The 18828-nt window shown below is 43.0% G+C and overlaps 1 protein-coding gene across 1 annotated transcript; it reads right to left on the bottom strand.

The window, feature by feature from the left end:
• Positions 1-1334: 1334 nt before the first annotated feature.
• Positions 1335-18450, bottom strand: Dnajc12 (DnaJ heat shock protein family (Hsp40) member C12). Its single transcript, XM_051153172.1, has 5 exons — positions 18199-18450; positions 15633-15711; positions 14808-14947; positions 3018-3222; positions 1335-1508 (listed from the first exon to the last, which is right to left on the bottom strand). The coding sequence occupies exons 1-5, from the start codon at positions 18274-18276 to the stop codon at positions 1414-1416; spliced, it is 597 nt and encodes a 198-aa protein (XP_051009129.1). The 5' UTR covers positions 18277-18450; the 3' UTR covers positions 1335-1413.
• Between the last annotated feature and the right edge of the window lie 378 nt (positions 18451-18828).

The following is an 18828-nucleotide window of genomic DNA, read 5'->3' as shown; positions in this document are numbered from 1 at the left end:
TTAATCCCAGCACTCGGGAGGCAGAGGCAGGTGGATCGCTGTGAGTTCGAGGCCAGCCTGGTCTACAAAGTGAGTCCAGGACAGTCAAGGCTACACAGAGAAACCCTGTCTCGAAAAACCAAAAAAAAAAAAAAAAAGAACAGAAGGAAATTAAAATCAATTTGTGAAAATGGGCCCTGATCTGGTATGACTGTTGTGTTCATATGAAGAGGGAGATACCGGGGACCCGTGTGGACAGGGCACAAAGGCTGAATGATGATGGTGCAGCCAAGAAGGAGGCACCTGCACAACAAGGAAAGCCTCAGAAACGCACTGTCCATCCCTTAAATGTGGATGCTCAGCTCCACAAACTGCAAGGCATGAGCAAGCCACCAGTGGTGTTCTGTTATGGCAGCCGTGGCAGACTGATACCATCTGCACTCATAAAAGGGAGCTCTTTATGGCTTTCCTCTTGCTTTGGTTAGGTTTTATTGAGATGGGGTCTCCTGTAGCTCATGCTGTCCAGTGGCTATATAGACACAGATGGCCTCAAACCTCCTGTCTTCTGTTTCCACGTCCCAATTGCTGGGATCAAAGGTATGTTGTCACCACATCTGGCTGGGAAACATATTGTCTAAATTACACATTTTTACTTGGTTCTCATGCCTCGCTGCACGTCGGGGGTGGGGTGGGGGGGGTGGTCAACAGACAGCTTTCAGGAGTTGGCCCTCCTACCCCGTGGTCCTGTGGATGGAACTCAGTTTGTCAGGGTTGGTAGCGACAGTGCTTTACATGCTGAGCCACCTTGCTTGTCCATAGGAAACAAAGAGACAGAAAGACTGAGAGCCTGCACTACAGGGTGAGACTCCACCTAAAAACCAACAGCAATGAATGAGTGAATGAACACGGTGGCATTATAAATGCATCTATGAATTCTGGGAAAATCATTTATTTCACTCTATGAAATTCATACAAGTAATTCTACATTTCACTTTAAACCAAAATTCAGAAGGCATTTTTTGTATATCTAGCACAAGTAAAGATCATGGTAAACCAACAGGGAAATCTTTTTAACAGATATCTACAAATAACATTAACAGGAAACCACGTATAATACAAACCACATGTATCTAAGATGCCTGATTTACTCAAATATTGCAATAAGCTAGACATAACAATTCTCTCATGTAAACAACGTGTTGAGAGACAGGAGGTAAGTAAGAGGCCATGGTAAAGCGTGTACAGGAGGTCCCCAGGTTCGATCCCCAGCACAAGATAACACAAAGCACATGGTGAGAAAGGGTTCCATGCTGGAGGACCTGACCGTACCAAGCAATTCACAATCACATCATTTTTAAGATATGAACAAAGACACACTTTGGCAGCACACATGAAGGTCTCATCCTCCTCCCTCTCTCACAGAGCAGCAACACTTCAGATTTCATAGTTTCTGAACTTCCTCAGGAGTTCTGAGGGAGCGTCTCCAGACCAGCGGAAACGGAGGCGGCCACAGCTTGAACCCGAGACACCTTTAGAAGAGGAAAGAGAAGCACTTCAAGCCAAAGGTAGGAGAGGAGTCAAGGTACCAGACTAAACCAGTGTGGACAAGACTCCACTGCAGCTAGCGGGAGGGGTCTCCAGTATGAATTCTTCCCTCTTTCTTTCTTTCTTTCTTTCTTTCTAATGTAGTCCTTACTGACCTGGATCTCCCAGAGATCTGCCTGTACTCTTTTGTTTGTTTGTTTGGCTGGTTTTTGGTTTTTTGAGACAGGGTCTCTCTGTGTAGCCTTGGCTGTCCTAGAGACACTTTGTAGACCAGGCTGGCCTGAAACTCACAACGATCCTCCTGCCTTTGCTTCTCTTTGCTGGGATTAAAGGCGTGCGCCACCATACCCGGCCTGCCTGTAGTCTTGCGTACTGAGATTAAAGTCCTGTATCACCAGACTCTGCAAATCATTTGTATTTTATAGAAACAGATTACCTTACTGTAACCATACTTTGGAATTCTTTTTTTTTTTTTTTTTAAGATTTATTATGTATACAATGGTCTCCTGTATGTACTCCTGCAGGCTAGAAGAGGGCACCAGATCTCACTATAGATGGGTTGGGAGACACCATGTAGTTGCTAGAAATTAAAATCAGGACCTTTGGAAGAGCAGGAAGTGCTCTTAACCTCTGAAGTCATCTCTCCAGTCCCGGAATTCTTATGAACAGAAATTACAATTAATATGTACAAAGACCTCATGTACTTAAAAAATTATGTTCTCCCAAAGTGGGAAACTTTTATAATATTTTTACTAATTCTTTGAGAATTCCATACAATATATTTTGAACATATTCACTTTTCCACTCCTCTCCCTAGCTCCTCCCATTACTTCGAGTCCCTTCTTGAAAAGTAACCCAAGCCAGGCAGGTCTGGTGGCACGATCATTTCATCCCAGTACTTGGGAGGCAGAGGCAGGCAGATCTCTATGGTTCCAAGTCAGTGTGGTCTACATAGGTTTTTCTTTTCGAGACAGGGTCTCTCTGTGTAGCCTTGGCCGTCCTGGACTTGCTTTGTAGACCAGACTGGCCTCGAACTCACAGCTATCCTCCTGCCTCTGCCTCCCGAGTGCTGGGATTAAAGGCCTGCGCCACCACGCCCTGTTTGCTAAACCAATTCTTTTGTTTGTTTGTTTTTGTTTTTGTTTGTTTTTATTAATTTATTCTTGTTACATTTCAATGTTTATCCCATCCCTTGTATCCTCCCATTCTTCCCTCCCTCCCTTTTCCCCTTATTCCCCTCCCCTATGACTGTTCCTGAGGGGGATTACCTCCCCCTGTATATGCTCATAGGGTATCAAGTCTCTTCTTGGTAACCTGCTGTCCTTCCTCTGAGTGCCACCAGGTCTCCCCCTCCAGGGGACATGGTCAAATGTGAGGCACCAGAGTTTTGGTTTTGCTGTGCATACCAGGACAGATTGAGGACAGCTGTAACACCAACCCATTTTCTCTGATTTCCAGTCGTCTCTCGTGAAAAGCTGGGCGACATAACTTACCTGGAGAGTCCGGGTTTTGAGGGGAGATGCCCTTCTCTGGGGACTCGGGTTTCTTTTGCGTCGTTTTCCCTGTGGTTGCATCCGGGTCCCCTCTCTGTGTTTCTCTTTGTTCACTCCGGTCCTTGCTTTGAACTGTGTTGGCAAAAGCCTGGCCGGTTCCTTCCAGCATCAAGTCTTTCTTACTCCTCACAGCCCAGTGCATTGACTAGATTAATTAAGAGACACATAAACATCATTTGGGGATTCTTTCTTACATCTGATTACTTACTGGGAGTGAGTGTGGGGGTTGGAGAAAAAGACTTGTTTTCAGGAGGCCATTCTTCCACTGGGGCAGTTTTGGGGATCAACCTCAGGCCATTGGGTTTTGTTGGCAGGCACCTTTACCCACTGAGCACTCTCACAATCCCTTGTCGTTTCCCGCCCCCTCCCCCCCACATCCTCCCTTCCCCCCCACCCCCCCCACCCCCCACCCCGCCCCTTCATGGGTAATCCAGGCTAGCCTGAAGCCACTGCGCTTTTCTTTGCTTGTTTGGGACTTGTTATACTTTGTTGTTATGTAGATATAAAGAAAGGGAGAGAAGACCAACTATCTCCTCCTGAAAGGTTGGGGGTAGTTCAAAAAACCAAAAACAAAAAACCAAAAAAAAAAAAAAACAAACCAAAAAAAAACAAAAAATTAAAAAAATAAAAATAATATTTAAAAGTATGCTTGATTAAGGAGGCATTAACGTTGTACCTCCATGTGTTAATGTGTGAGAACTTTTCTTGCTAGCAGCTAAACCTTATAGCATCAAAATAAAACACTTGAAATTGATTTTAGAGACTGTTTACACTATTAAAATTTGGTTTTGTCTTATAAAAATGGTTATGCTCTGTGACTTCATTCTTTGTTTGTTTGTTTGTTTGTTTGTTTTGGGGTTTGTTTGTTTGTTTTTTCGAGACAGGGTTTCTCTGTGTAGCCTTGGCTGTCCTGGACTCACTTTGTAGACCAGGCTGGCCTCAAACTCAGACTCACAGGGATCCACCTGCCTCTGCCTCCTGAGTGTTGGGATTAAAGGTGTGCACCACCATGCATGGCAACTTCACTTCTTTTTTTTTAAGATTTATTTATTTATTATTATGTATACAGTGCTTTGCCTGCAAATACACCTGTAGGCTGGACGAGGGCATTGTATCATATCATATTACAGATGGTTGTGAACGATTATGTGGTTTCTGGGTATTGAATTCAGGACCTTTGGAAGAGCAATGACGCTCTTAGCCACTGAGCCATCTCTCCAGCCCCATGACTCCACTCTTAAAAAGGTACTTTATTTTGATATTACAAAACAGCTTTAAAAATATTTAAATAGAGCCGGGCGTGGTGGCGCATGCCTTTAATCCCAGCACTCGGGAGGCAGAGGCAGGCGGATCGCTGTGAGTTCGAGGCCAGCCTGGTCTACAAAGTGAGTCCAGGATGGCCAAGGCTACACAGAGAAACCCTGTCTCAAAAAATATATATATATTTAAATATACAAAACTATAGGACATTTTTTTAAATTATCAGATATTTATAAAATGTCTTTATTAATATATGATCTTGATAAATAAATAAAAATAATACTGAAGCATATTAGGCTTATATGCCTAATCATCCTATACTTTACTTAGTTAACTGAAAAAAAAAATGATATTACTGGGCTGGAGAGATGGCTCAGAGATTAAGAGCACTGACTGCTCTTCCAGAGGTCCTGAGTTCAATTCCCAGCAACCACATGGTGGCTCACAACCATCTATAAGATGATCTGATGCCCTCTTCTGCAGATGAAGCACTCATATATACAATAAGTAAATAAATAAATCTTTAAAAAATGATATTCCTGTTTTTTAGGTCAGTGAATTTTAGGATTTGGATGCCGCCATTGTTGACTATGTTGCTCCCTAGGCAAAGATGGTTCCATGACAATTTGACTATTGATGTTCAAGCCTGACATGATCAAATTCCTGTTTCTACCTGGACTTCTAAACCCAGAGGAATATTTCTGAGAATTTTGTTATTGGCTAAACTGGGAATCATAACAACCTTAAAAATACTATATAAATGCTTTAAAGATTGACTAGCACATCCTGAAATTAAAAATAAAAATAAAAAACTTCAGGGAATCTGGAATTGGTCTGGTCTAGCTGCCTTGAAAAACATATATCATAGGTTTTTCAAGTTCGAATGCATGGTTCTGGGGCACTGTATGTCTTTCAGTTCCTGAAAACGCAAGGCGCCCCCTAGGACATGGAAGCATTATGGCTGCTTTGTGTTTCTCTGCATTCCCTAGAAGTCAGTGAAGCACACAGAAGCTTGGCAGGACAATTGGTCTGAGACATTAAAATCCTGTATACCCCATATAACTTGCAAATGTCACTAAATCCTGCCAACTACTACAACAACAGCGGTATATATATTTACAGCATTAAAAGGAAAATAAAAATCACTGGCTCATGAGGTCTATTCAAGCTAATGGAGACAGATTTAAGGATATATATATATATATATTTGGTTTCCCTGTTTTTGCTAGCAGTATTAGGAAAACTTCTTTTACAAGCCGGGCCCTGCAGGGAACTGCTGTGGTCTATGGTGACGTGCCATATGAGGATCAAGGACATTCCCAGGCTCTATATTTAGAAATCTTGATGCTGAAAGAGCTTCTGTTCAGTGATTGTCATTTTGCTATGGACTGTTAAAGATGACTGAGACATGCAGGTTGATTGCCAATTGCCTCATAAATGACTGTATTTTTTGGAGTATTCATGACTGTGCTTATAGCCATGATTGATTACTGGATGGGCTTTATTTCGCCTCCTATATTGGTTTTCAAAGTTAAACAAAAATAAATAACTAAATTATTGCAGACTGTTGGGGGATGGTCTGGTGTATTTTGATGCTAATTACTGCCTACTATCTCTGTGATTTACCTTTTGCTTAATAAAAAGCCATGCCTGGCCGGGCGTGGTGGCACACACCTTTAATCCCAGCACTTGGGAGGCAGAGGCAGGCTGATCGCTGTGAGTTCAAGGCCAGCCTGGTCTACAAAGCTAGCCCAGGACAGCCAAGGCTAACACAGAGAGACTCTGTCTCGAAAAACAAAAACAAAACCAAACAAATAAATAAATAAATAATAAAAAGCCATCCCACCTGGACAGGGCAGAAGATAAGTGGGGCTAAGAGAGAGAGGAATTCGGAGAGAGAAAAAGGACTGCCACCAGGAGAAGCAGACCTGTAGTGAAGAGAGGAAGGCCGCCATGGGTTAGCTGGAGGAGAAGCACATGGCCCGCGGCGTGGATGGAGAATCCAGCCCAGACGAAGAACATCAGCAAGTATTTGGGATTATGGATGGGAGGTAGCTTGATAGACGTTATGGGAAGCAAATGGGATTGAGGCAGGGATCCCATTGCCCGCTCCACTATGGGAGGCAATTTAGAGGATTGATATCTGCCCTGCCCCAGGTTAACTAAGACCTATTTTAAAAATATAACAAGCGTCTGTGTCTTGATTGATTGCTAGCCGGGCCTACAGGTAATACAGATAATTTTTAAAAAACAATACAGACCATTGAAGATAACTAGAAAATGCAATCTGATAGTCAGCCAATTTATGGATGGTCAGATCCTCTAATGTGTTCAAAAGTATGTTTATAATAAAATCATGCTAAAAACTGAGTCACTTAATTACAACATTAAGCTTTATCTAGTCATTTGTTTTATGGGTTTTGGTTTGGTTTGGTTTGGTTTTGGTTTTTCGAGACAAGGTTTCTCTGTGTAGCCTTGGCTGTCCTGGACTTGCTTTGTAGACCAGGCTGGCCTTGAACTTACAGTCATCCACCTGCCTCTGCCTCCCAAGTGCTGGGATTAAAGGCGTGAGCCACCACACCTGCCTTTGTTTTATGTTTTTATGGTTAAGCCCAGGATGGGTGACTAAATATAAACACTGTTTGTTTGGCTCAGCTATAATTAATAGACAGATGGTTCTCAGACACATCAGAGATCTGCTGACTATGACATTTAAATGTTTAGTTAAAAAAAAAAAAAAAGCTTACTATAACAGAGACCCCAGCTCCTATCAGTGACTCTAATGTCTCCAAGAAGATAGATGGGGCACCAATGATGCCACCTGGATTCTGATATGCTAACCACTGGGCAAGACTGCCCCAAAGCCTCACTTTGTGCTGTGGCACAGCCTAAGGACACCTGGAGAGTTTCTTGTCCCACACTGCCTAGAATAAGATGAGGTCCATCGATCCTAATTTCCTCCCGGACAGAAAGGCCTCTCAGATTTGCGGGGCATGACAGCTGAAAACTAATACTTCAGTGGGACCTGTGCCCCTAAGGAAGGCATCAGCATCACAGGAGCCTAATGTGATGGCCATCTGGGTAAGGAATGGGTAAGCTTAATCGATACTTCCTGCTATAATCTAGCCTTCTCGGGTCTCTGATGTGTTTGAGGACTAGACCGATGAAAAATCTAGGTCTTTTTAGTTTATCTGAAAAAAATTAAGTCTTTTAAGTTTATCTGAAAGAAATAAACTTTACTGCTGTTTTTATCCTGGATCATCATGAGTAAATTTTTTACTTGCCTGAGTGGTTGACCTCTGACCTGTTTGCTCTGGGGAAATATCCAAGCAGGACAGATTGTCTTTTGGAAATAAAGTGTTGAACTGCTCACTGTTTCCCATCTGGCTAGAGAACGAGTGGCCATTTGGGGCATGGCAGGAAGCTTCTGCGGATAGCCTGTGGCCAACTGGACTCCCCAGAAAGATCTCTCTCACCCAGAAACAATCAGTGGGAAAATAGGTCTACGTGAGGGTAACCGGAAGGCCACCAAGTCCCTCCTCAAAACATGTGATTCATCAAACAGTCAAGTCAAAAAAAAAAAAAGTGTATAACTCCTCATAAAATTTACAGCAATGGCTGGGCGGTGGTGGCACATGCCTTTAATCCCAGCACTCGGGAGGCAGAGGCAGGTGAATTGCTATGAGTTTGAGGCCAGCCTGGTCTACAAAGCAAGTCCAGGACAGCCAAGACCCTGTCTTGAAAAAAAAAAAAATTTACAGCAATGGATGTGACGTGGACCAATTTATCAGTCTTTGGGGATTTTTTTTTTTCCTTGCAGTTTTGACTGTGACTGGATGGGACCCACTTTCCAGCAGCCTTCCAGCCCTCCTGCCTTGTACTTTGGAACTGGATGAGAGCCATTCAAGCCCTGGATTCTCTGCGCTAAACAGGTCTTTTGCTGGGCCTGGTGGTGTAGGTTTGTATTCCCCTCTACTTAGGAGGTGGAGGCAGGAGGATTAAAAATTCAAGATCATCTAGATCTGCATAGCAAGTCTAAAACTAGATTGTGGGGCTGGAGAATTGCCTCGGCAGTTAAAATCGCTTGTTGTTCTTGCAGAGGACCCAGGTTCAATCCCAGCACACCACGTGGTGCTTCACAACTGTCTGTAACTGCAGGTCCAGGTGGGTCTGACTGACACTCTCTTTTCTGCCCTTTACAGGCACCAGGCACTTAAGTGGTGCACATATAAGTGCAGGCAAAACACTCATATACATAAAATAATAAAATAAATAAATCTAAAAAATAGGTGGCACTCAGAGGAAGAACAGCAGGTAGCCAAGAGACTTGATACCCTATGAGAATATACAGGGGGAGGTAATCCCCCCCAGGAACAGTCATAGGGGAGGGGAATAATGGGAAAATGTGGGGGGGGGGGAGGAATGGGAGGATACAAGGGATGGGATAAACATTGAGATGTAACAAGAATAAATTAATAAAAAAAAAAAAGAAAAAGAAAAAAAAATATCATTAAGGACCAACTTGTGCTATATGAACCTATGTCTCAAAAAAAAAAAAAAATAGTAGTGGGGTGAGGGGTCTCAAAAATGTAGCTCAGTTGGTAGGGTGCCTATCTAGGCACTCCAAAGGTGGAGGCAGAAGGGTCAGAAGTTCAAGATCACCCTCGGCTATATAGCAAGTTCAAATCCAGTCCGGGATATAGGAAACCCTACTGGGGGTGGGGGTAGTCTGTTTTCTAATTATCACAAGATCTCAAAGGCTTGAATTACTGAAACCCAAACCCATTTAAAATAATTTTTTGGAAAGCCAGGTGTAGTGGCACACACCTTTAATCCCAGCACTTGGGAAGCAGAAGCAGGTGGATCACTGTGAATTCAAGGCCAGCCTGGTCTACAAAGGGAGTCCAGGACAGCCAAGGCTAACACAGAGAGACCCTGTCTCAAAAAACAAAACAAAACAAAACAAAAAAAGATGTTTGTTTGTTTTTTGAGACAGGGTCTTACTTTGTAGCCCTTGCAGGTCTGAAACGCACTGTATAGAGCAGGCTGACCCAAACTCACAAAGATCCACCTGCAACCATCTCCCAGGCACTGGAATTAAAGTTGTACCTGGCCCTAAAATGTTTAATATATATTTGTTACAAATGTTTTGTTGATCTCTGTGTGTGCATGTGTATAGATATGTGTATGCCATGGTATGTGTGTAGAGATCAGAGGACAACTTTTAGGAGTTTTCTCTATCATGTGGGCTCCAGGGATCAAACTCCAGTTGTCAGGTTTGGTAGCAAGGACATTTACCCACCGAGCTATCTCAACAGCCATGTGTCTCACTTTTAGGCCAATATCACATGTTTAAATTTAAATTTTCAACATATTCATTGGCTTAGGTCAGTGATTCTCAATCTATGGGTTATGACCCCTTTTTAGGTCTTATGACCCTTTCACAGGGATTGCCCGAGACCATCAGACAACACAGATATTTACATTACTTTTTGTTGTTATTGTTGTGTTGTTTTGTTTTGTTTTGTTTTTTGAGACAGAGTTTCTCTGTGTAGCCGTGGCTTTCCTGGAATTCATTCTGTAGACCAGGCTGGCCTTGAACTCAGAGATCTGCCTATCTCTTTATCCCAAAGGCTGAGATTAAAGGCATGAGTCACCACACCCATCTTACATTACAATTTATAACAGCAGCAAAATTACAGTTATGAAGTAGCAATCGTTTTATGGTTGAGGGTTACCAAAACATATTAAAGGGTTACAGTATTAGGAAGATTGAGAACCACTGGCTGAGGTGAATTTTTTAAATATTTTAAAATGTTATTTAGTTATTCATTTTATATCCCAATCATAGCCCTATCCCTCCTGTCCTCTTATTTTTAAGACTTATTTTTACTTAGTTTATTTATTTATTCATTGACTTCAGTTTTTTTTTTTTTTTTTTTTTTTTTTTTTTTTTTTTGAGACAATGTTTCTTTGTGTAGCAGCTCTGGCTGTCCTGGAACTTTCTTTGTAGACAAGGCTGGCATCAAACTCAGAGATCTGCCTGCCTCTGCCTCCCAGTGCAGGGATTAAAGGCATGTGCCACCACACTCATCTTATTTTTATTATTTTAATTTGTGTAGGAGTGTGTGTTGGCAGAGGTGGGGATGGGTGAAGTAGTAGCATTTACAGCCTTGCTACTGGGACCTGACATGTGCTGAACAGTAAGTAACTAGGTCCAACAACTATGGCTGATTGCCCAGACACAGAAGACTTCAAGAAAAAAGAAGTCACACTACTGACTTAAGATTTATTAAGATTTATTTTATTTATTTTATGGATCGATCTACAGGAGTGTATACCACATGTATGCAGATGCCCATGGTAGCCAAAAGAGAGTATTGGGCCCCCTGGAGCAGAACTTAAGTGGTTATAAGATGTCTGGCCTGACCTGGCTGCTCCAGAAATCCAAACTCCAGTCCCAGGAAAGAGTACTCTTAACCACTGAGCTATCTCTCCTGTCCCAGTTACTGATTTAGTGGGTTTGTTTTGCTTTGCTTTTTGCCCGCAGCCTGAATGCAGCACCACACCTGGCCCCACTACTGATTAACAAGCAGGTATACAGTTCATCATTTTTGTATCACTAATAAAAATAAACCTGAAACCAAATTTCTTATGCCTTCAACTGTGACAAGATAAATTCTGTGACCAGTAAGACTAAAATATAATTACTGTAAGGGCTCAAACAGTGCAGAGTTAAGCAAAGCCCGAGCCTGAAATGCTGTGATCAGAGCCAGGAAATTGATAGTAAATAGAAAGGCGATGTAGTGAAAGTGGAGACTTGGGAGAGGAATTTTTGAAAAATCTGTAGCTAACCTGGTATTAGCTGTTAAATGAATAAGTGGCAGTTGAGTAGATCACCAATAAGGGAAGAGCTGTCAATCAAGAGGGTCTGGCCACTCAATGTAACTAATTTAGCAGTAGTTACAGTGTGTCATAGTTAGGAGGCTGGAGGTATATATCTGCCTTAACTTAGAACAATGTCTACTAAGCTGGTGTCAAGGAAGCTTGGAAAGGCAAAGGCTGGAGAAAAGGCTCAGTGAGGAAATGTTGGGAGCCGAGAGACCCTGGCTGAGCTGAGAGACCCTGGTTGCGTTGAACTCCAGCTGACCCTTTCCAGCCAGCCTATACAGAAAGAACTTATCAAACATTTTGCCTGGCAACGGACAAACCGCAAACATCGTGCTTGGCCCTAGGAGAAGGAACTTGGCCCTGAGAAAAGGAACACTCAGTGTACCGTGGCTTTGTAGCCTTTCTCAGAAGTCACGGTACATGAACATCTGACGTGCTGTGGTCTCTGGGAGAGGACCGCGGGGCCACCTGTCTCCTCCCCCCGCCCCACACATTGTCCCAGGGGTTCCTACCCCGGAAGATTCTGTACTTTCCCACTGCTCTCCCTCCTTCCCCCGCCCTTCCTGAAGCACACTTTAAAAATCATACACCTGCTTTCAGTAAATGACTCTTGATAAGACACCCTTTCTTGAGTCGTGTCTTCTCTCTCGCCCATTTTTCATTTACAGGCCGCGACCCCCTTCGAGAACCCGAATAACCGAACCCGAGGGACGGGGACAGGGAAAGTGTTTGCTTGAGGACCTGAGTTCAAATCCCCAACACGGTGATAAATATTAGGGAGAAATGATGGCCGGTCTGTAATCCCAGCACTCAGGTGGCAGAGAAAGGAGATCCTCAAAGCAAGGTGGCGCTCTAAAGCACCCAGAGACAAGTGAGAGATCCTGACTCAGTATGTCAGCTAGAAAGAAATAAAGGAAGACACTCAATGTCAACCTTGGCCTCCACACATATGAGACACAAAGACACACCTGTGCACCCACACACTGTGAGCATACATGCACACACACAGCACCCTCATATGTACCACATACATGCAAACAAAAAAAAAAAGGAAAAGGAAATTATTTCTGACTATATAAAGCTAAGTACTATTATTTTAAGACATTTTTCTATTTGTGTACGTGTGTAGGCCTGTGTGAAAATGCCATATATGTTGGTGCCCTCATAAGGCAGAAAAAAAAGCATCGGATACCCTGATGATACCTTTTGTCCTCAGGAATAGTGGCGAGGGACTGTTGTCCAGAGAGGCCAGCAGAGGGCATCAGAGCCTCTGAATCGTGTGAGTACTTCCAACCAAACTTGAGTCCTCTGAAGAGCAGCCAGTGCTCTTACCACTGAGCCCCTTGTATGTACTTTTTTTTTTTTAATGGCATTTACAAGTAATGCAACACTTCCTCAGAGTGGTAACTCTTTACCACCATATATGGCAGGAATAACTGGATCCTGTTTTGTTATAGATTATCAAGCCTTGTTAAGTAAACAAGCTCAAACAACAAAACAAAAAATAAAATAAAGGAAGAGTCGAGAGATACCCTTGAAGTAGAGTACTTCTGCTCTTGCAGAGGACCAACTCTGATTCCCAGCACCAGTGGCTCAAGACTCAAAACTGCCTGTAACTCCAGCTCCAGAAATCCAATATCCTCTTCATGGGAACACACAAATGACATATACACAGAGATTAAAAACACAGACACATACACAAACAAAAGTACATCTGTAGCTGGGCAGTGGTGCCACACCTTTAATCCCAGCCTTGGGAGGCAGAGGTAAGGGGATCTCTGTGAATTCAAGGCCAGCCTGGTCTATAGAGCTAGTTCCAGAACAGCCACAGCTACAGTTAAGACTCTGCCTCAAAAAACCAATACATACATACATGCATGCATACATACATACATACATACATTACATCTTAAGATTTTTTTTCAAGATTCAAGGAAAAGAATTTTCAACAGTCCAAAATTCAGGTATACTATCAGTTGTCTTGAGAGAGGAAAAGCAAACAGCTTTGGAACTCATGGAGCACTGCCCACCCACCAGTTAGCATCCCTCATAATCCATGAGTTGTATGAAAACTCTAAGGGTATTCCCAGTCCCTCACTGGGCAATGTCATTGGCATTTGCAATAATAGTGATTGATCTTCTCCAAGCATTGCTGCTAGAGCAGATTAATTACTTGACCACCACCCTTAGAATTTAGAAAGTCGGGCGTGGTGGCACACTCCTTTAATCCCAGCACTCAGGAGGTAGAAGCAGGCAGATCACTGTGAGTTCAAGGACAGCCTGGTCTACAAAGCGAGTCTAGGACAGCCAAGGCTACACAGAGAGACCCTGTCTCAGAAAAACCAAAAAACAAAACAAAACAAAAAAAAACCAAAGGCACACTTTTGACAGTTGATCGAGGGACTCACTGAGGTCTGGGAAATAGAACAAAGCCAGCCCTGTTATACTAGCTGACATGCCTTCCTTCCTAAAGATGGGTTGGTGATCAAAGGCGATGATTAATTTCTTGTGCCCATTTTGCCCTCAGCTTCCTGATATGATTTAATAAAAAACTGTTTGTGAATGGGTGTGCACTCTGAGGATTTAAAGTAGAAATGGGTGATTGTGTATACACATACATTGTGTGTGTGTGTGTGTATATGTGTATATATATATATATATATATATATATATATATATATATATATTCACCCATTTATATATATGTTCAGATTTGTGAATCTTTTAAGATTTTTTATAAGATTATTTTTTGAGATAAATAATAAAATGATTGATCCTTTCTTGTAATCACAAAATGCAGCCTGACATGGAACAGATATTTACAGTACTGGCTGAGAAGAATACCTTGCTTCCTTACACTTTGTTAATCTATAACAAGTTACTTAGACATGAATGTACTGGGTCCTTGGGAATAATTTGTTTTTCACCTAGAATACATAAAAGCATTTAATCTTGTAAGGGTATTGGGAGCATGGTGTTTTTTTTTTTACTTATATTCATAGCAGTCATTCACCAGAAGAAAAGTACAATGTAACCTCATTGTAATTTTTATATTGCTTGAAAATTTTTGTTGGCAGATATAGGCGGTAGGGGTAAAAAATAAAGAGAATTTGAGCATACTTCAACAATAAGGTGTGTGTGTGTGTGTGTGTGTGTGTGTGTGTGTGTGTGTGTGTGTGTGTATGTGTGTGTGTGTGTTCCTGAGAAAAGGTCTGCTATGTGATTAGCCACCCTCAGTGCCTGACCTGCTGGAGCTGGACTGCCGTATTACATGAGCAAACTCACAAAACCAGTGCTAAGAAACCTTAGGTTTCTGACGTGTAAATGGTAGCAGGAGTATCATATGCTACAACAGACAGCCACCGCCCCTTCCGGCGCTCATTCTGATGGCCTCTCTGCAGAATCCCACCCACCCACCCTCACCCCCGCACCTCCCCCACAAGGTTTCTAAGCAATGACTTAGCACTGATTTCCTGGACCTTCCCTTCCATTGCGTACTGATTCTTGAGGATAAGAAGTCAGTCCAACCCATGACCAGGCTGACTTCGAAAGCCCCAGCATCCCCAGAGAGAAACTCACAGTTTTCACCGAGTCCGCCAAAGCTTCCCACTGCTCAAAGGGCATCGACATCTGGCTCCTCCGCCAATGGTCATAGCGGGCTCGACTCTCAGCGTTGGTCAGAATCTCCTTTGCCTTCTGCAATTTCTGAAATGTCTCCACTGGAAAACAATACAAAAGATGAACACTGGGGCCAGGCATGGTGGCACACGCCTTTAATCCCAGCACTCGGGAGGCGGAGTTTGAGGCCAGCCTAGTCTACAAAGCATGTCCAGGGTGGCTAAGGCTACACAAAGAAACCCTGTCTCAAAAAACAAACAAACAAACAAACAAACAAACAAAAAAAGATGAACACTTCCCTTGGAGGATTAAACTCCAAAAACTGTCCCAAAAAATCTCACTAGAATTGTGACTCAGCCACATACTATGAGCCTTTGGGCCAGTCTCCCTAGTCAGCCTTTAGTGTCCTCGTTTGTAAAGCATATCAAAGGCTTGATACATTGTTCACCCCTCCTTTTACTGGGCTCCACCGAAGGCCAGGTGCTAACAACACAGATGTTAAACAACTGACATTATTAGCAAGAGAGGCAGAATTATAAAAGCTGTAACTCTGGGGCTGGAGAGATGGCTCAGTGGTTAATAGTGCCACCTGCTCTTCCAGAGGTTCTGAGTTCAATTCCCAGCAACCACATGGTGGCTCCTAGACATCTATAATGTGATCTGATGCCCTCTTCTGGTCTGCACTTAGGGAGGCAGAGGCAAGAGAATCGTTGTGAGTTCGAGGCCAGCCTGGTCTACAGAGTAAGTGGCAGGACAAACAAAAAATAGCCATTAGTAAACTCTTACCAGCTTTGGAGTTTTCAGGATGCTTATCAGGATGACATTCCAGGGCTCTGACCTTAAATTCTGCCAAGATTTGCTCAACCTAAAACACAAATCAGTATTTCCTTTTTTTTTTTTTTTTTGGTTTTTGAGACAGAGTTTCTCTGAACATGATGGGCTGAGACTGTCTCAAAAAATAAGGCAGGGAGCGACTGAAAAAAACACCAACATCAACCTCTGGCCTTTACGCACACATGCATGCGAACACTATAAGAGAACCAAATGTCTTCAGGTGTCTGGTAGCCATGCCTATAATTCCAGCACTGAGGCAGAAAAAGAAGGACCAGAGGTTCAAGGTCGTTCTTGGCTAAATAGGGAGTTCAAGCCAAAAGTGTAATAGTAAACTTTGTATGTGTATGTGACATGGTCACACACTATGTAGCCCTGGCTGGCCTGGAATTCATTATACAGACGAACCTGGCCTCAGAGCCTGCCTTCTGAGTGCTGGGATGAAAGGCATGCACTACCGTGCCCGCAAGTAAACATTATTTTTAAAAGATAGGTTTGTTAACTTTTTGTGTGTGAATGTTCTGCCTGTGTGTGTCTGTGCGAGGTGTGTGTGTGTGTGTCTGGTACACACGGAGGTCAGAGGAGGGAACTACATTCCCAGGAATTAGAGCTACAGATGGTGATGAACTGCAGTCTGGGTGGTGGGAACCAAACTCTCATCTTCTACAAGAGCAGCCAGTGCTCTTCACCAGTGAGCAAACTCTCCTGCACCCCACTTAAACACTTGTAAATTATAAGTACCCTTAAAGCCTCTTTGAATACAATTTCTAACAGAACAGAATAGAAAGTAAAAGTCCTTTACCCTTTTCATTCCTTCAAAATGCCCTTTACCGGGTCGGGCATGGTGGCGCATGCCTTGAATTTCAGCACTCGGGAGACAGAGGCAGGTGGATTTCTGTGAGTTCGAGGCCAGCCTGGTCTACAAAGCAATTCTAGGACAGCCTTGGCTGTTACACAGAGAAACCCTGTCTCGAAACACCAAAAACAAATAACAACAACAAAAAAAAAAAAAAAAAAAGCATTCTCAGGCCAATGAGATGGCTCAGTGGGTAAAGGCACTTGCTGTCAAACCTATGACCTGAATTCAATGCCCCAGACTCATATGGTAGAAAGAAAGAGCCAATTCCCACAACAGGCCCTCTGACCTCTACATGATGTGGCATGCATGCATATACATATATATACATATACAAACATTAAAAATACTTTTTAAACATTACAGTACCAGCTTATGGTAGCCGACTATAACTTCCCAGCAGTCCTTTATATTTTTTGAGCTCTGCCATTTAAAAAAAAAAAAAAAAAAAAAAAAGAAGAGGAAGCTCATATCTGTCTTTCATTACTATTTTGCTGTCATGGAGTTAAACACAAACCTTCTGAGGGGCTGACCCTGAGCAAACCAGTAGAGGAAGTGAGTTTGTTCTCAGCATGTCCCACTTCAGTCTTGCTGTCCCCATCCCTCGTGCCCGGTGCTGAACGCAGTCTCTGGACAACCAGAGCCCTTACATCGAGGTCCACGACGCCCTGCCTTCCCGATCCAGTCCCTAGCGATCTGTCTGCACAGCTGCCTACCCTGCTGGCAGCAAACAGAAACCATGTTTAACTTGGCTCACAGTCAAATAAAGCAAAACCTTCAGCAGGTGAAGAAACATGATACCGACGCTGTCCTGAACCTTAATTAAGGAAGTGCACATTTCTAAAAGTGAATTAAAGTATACATATAATGTATATTTGCATGCATATATATATAATGTATATGAAATATATAGTATATGTGAAATAAATAATACATATTTATTTATATGTAATATAGTATATATATGCATGCATATATAATATACAATATACAGTATTTATGTTTTATATGTAATATATATAATGAAAACCTTTTGTTTCTACTTTTTCCACTGCTTAGTCCAGTGAGTCTCAGCCTTCCTTAAATACAGTTCCTATTGTGGTGACCCCCCCCCACAACCATAAAATTAGTTTGGCTGCTGCTTCATAAGTGTAACTTTGCTACTTCTTTATGAGTTATAATGTAAATATTTGATATGGAGGATATCTGATATGCAACCCCCGGGGGTGGGGGGTGGGGGTCGCTACCTACCTGTTGAGATCCGCTGTTCTCAAGTAAAGGCCGGGCGGTGGTGGCACACGCCTTTAATGCCAGCACTCGGGAGGCAGAGGAAGGTGGATCTCTGTGAGTTGGCCAGCCTGGTCTACAAAGCAAGTCCAGGAGAGCCAAGGCTACACAGAGAAACCCTGTCGCGAAAAATGAAAGAAAGACAGATAGACAGAAAGAAAGAAAGGAAGAAAGAAAGAAAAGTATATAAAAGCTGTCTGTATGTGGTCCCTCTACCACCTGATACTTGGAAATTTAGAGTCCCAGCCAGCAAGGATTTAAATCCTTCACTTCCTCTGAACAGAAACTCCTCTAAAATGGTACGAGGCTGGAGTTCCAGGAGAAGGGGCTAAAATCCCCAAGCCGACCCGGTGAGAATCTGCCATCAATTCTGCTTACCGAGGAGAGCTCATCGCATCCCAGTAACGCGTAGTAGTCCTCACTGCCCTCCGGCCTGTAGTTCAGTATCGCATCCATTTACAGCGGATGAGTCAGTGCTCTCCGAAGCCACAGACACGGTGAACTTCGGGACAATCAGCGGCACTTTACAAACCAGGGAGCGCTGACAGCAGACGTCAACCTAGCCCTTTGCAAACACTGTTTCTCATTGGCTGCTTGCCCAGGAGATGCAGGGCTGCTGGGATTTGTAGTTTGGGGGTTGTTATTGCTGTCGTTGTTGCTGCTGCTGTTTATTGTTGCTGTTGTTTTGTTTTCTTTTGCTTTGCTTCTATTGAAAAAAAATCTCTAGCCGGGCGTGGTAGCACACGCCTTTAATCCCAGCACTCGGGAGGCAGAGGCAGGTGGATCGCTGCGAGTTCGAGGCCAGCATGGTCTACAAAGTGAGTCCAGGATGGCCAAGGCTACACAGAGAAACCCTGTCTCAAAAAACCAAAAAAAAAAAATCTCCATACACTATATATTCTGATTATGGCTTCCGCTCTCCCAGATCCTACCTTCTTTCCCCACCTACCCAACTCCACGTCCTTTTTTTCCCTTCTGTCTTTAGAAAACAAAGAAAAAGCTAAAAGA

The sequence above is a fragment of the Acomys russatus genome, chromosome 11 (genome assembly GCF_903995435.1).
Source record: "Acomys russatus chromosome 11, mAcoRus1.1, whole genome shotgun sequence".
NCBI classification, from domain to species: Eukaryota; Metazoa; Chordata; class Mammalia; order Rodentia; family Muridae; genus Acomys; species Acomys russatus.
This window is presented reverse-complemented; position numbering and strand designations above follow the sequence as displayed.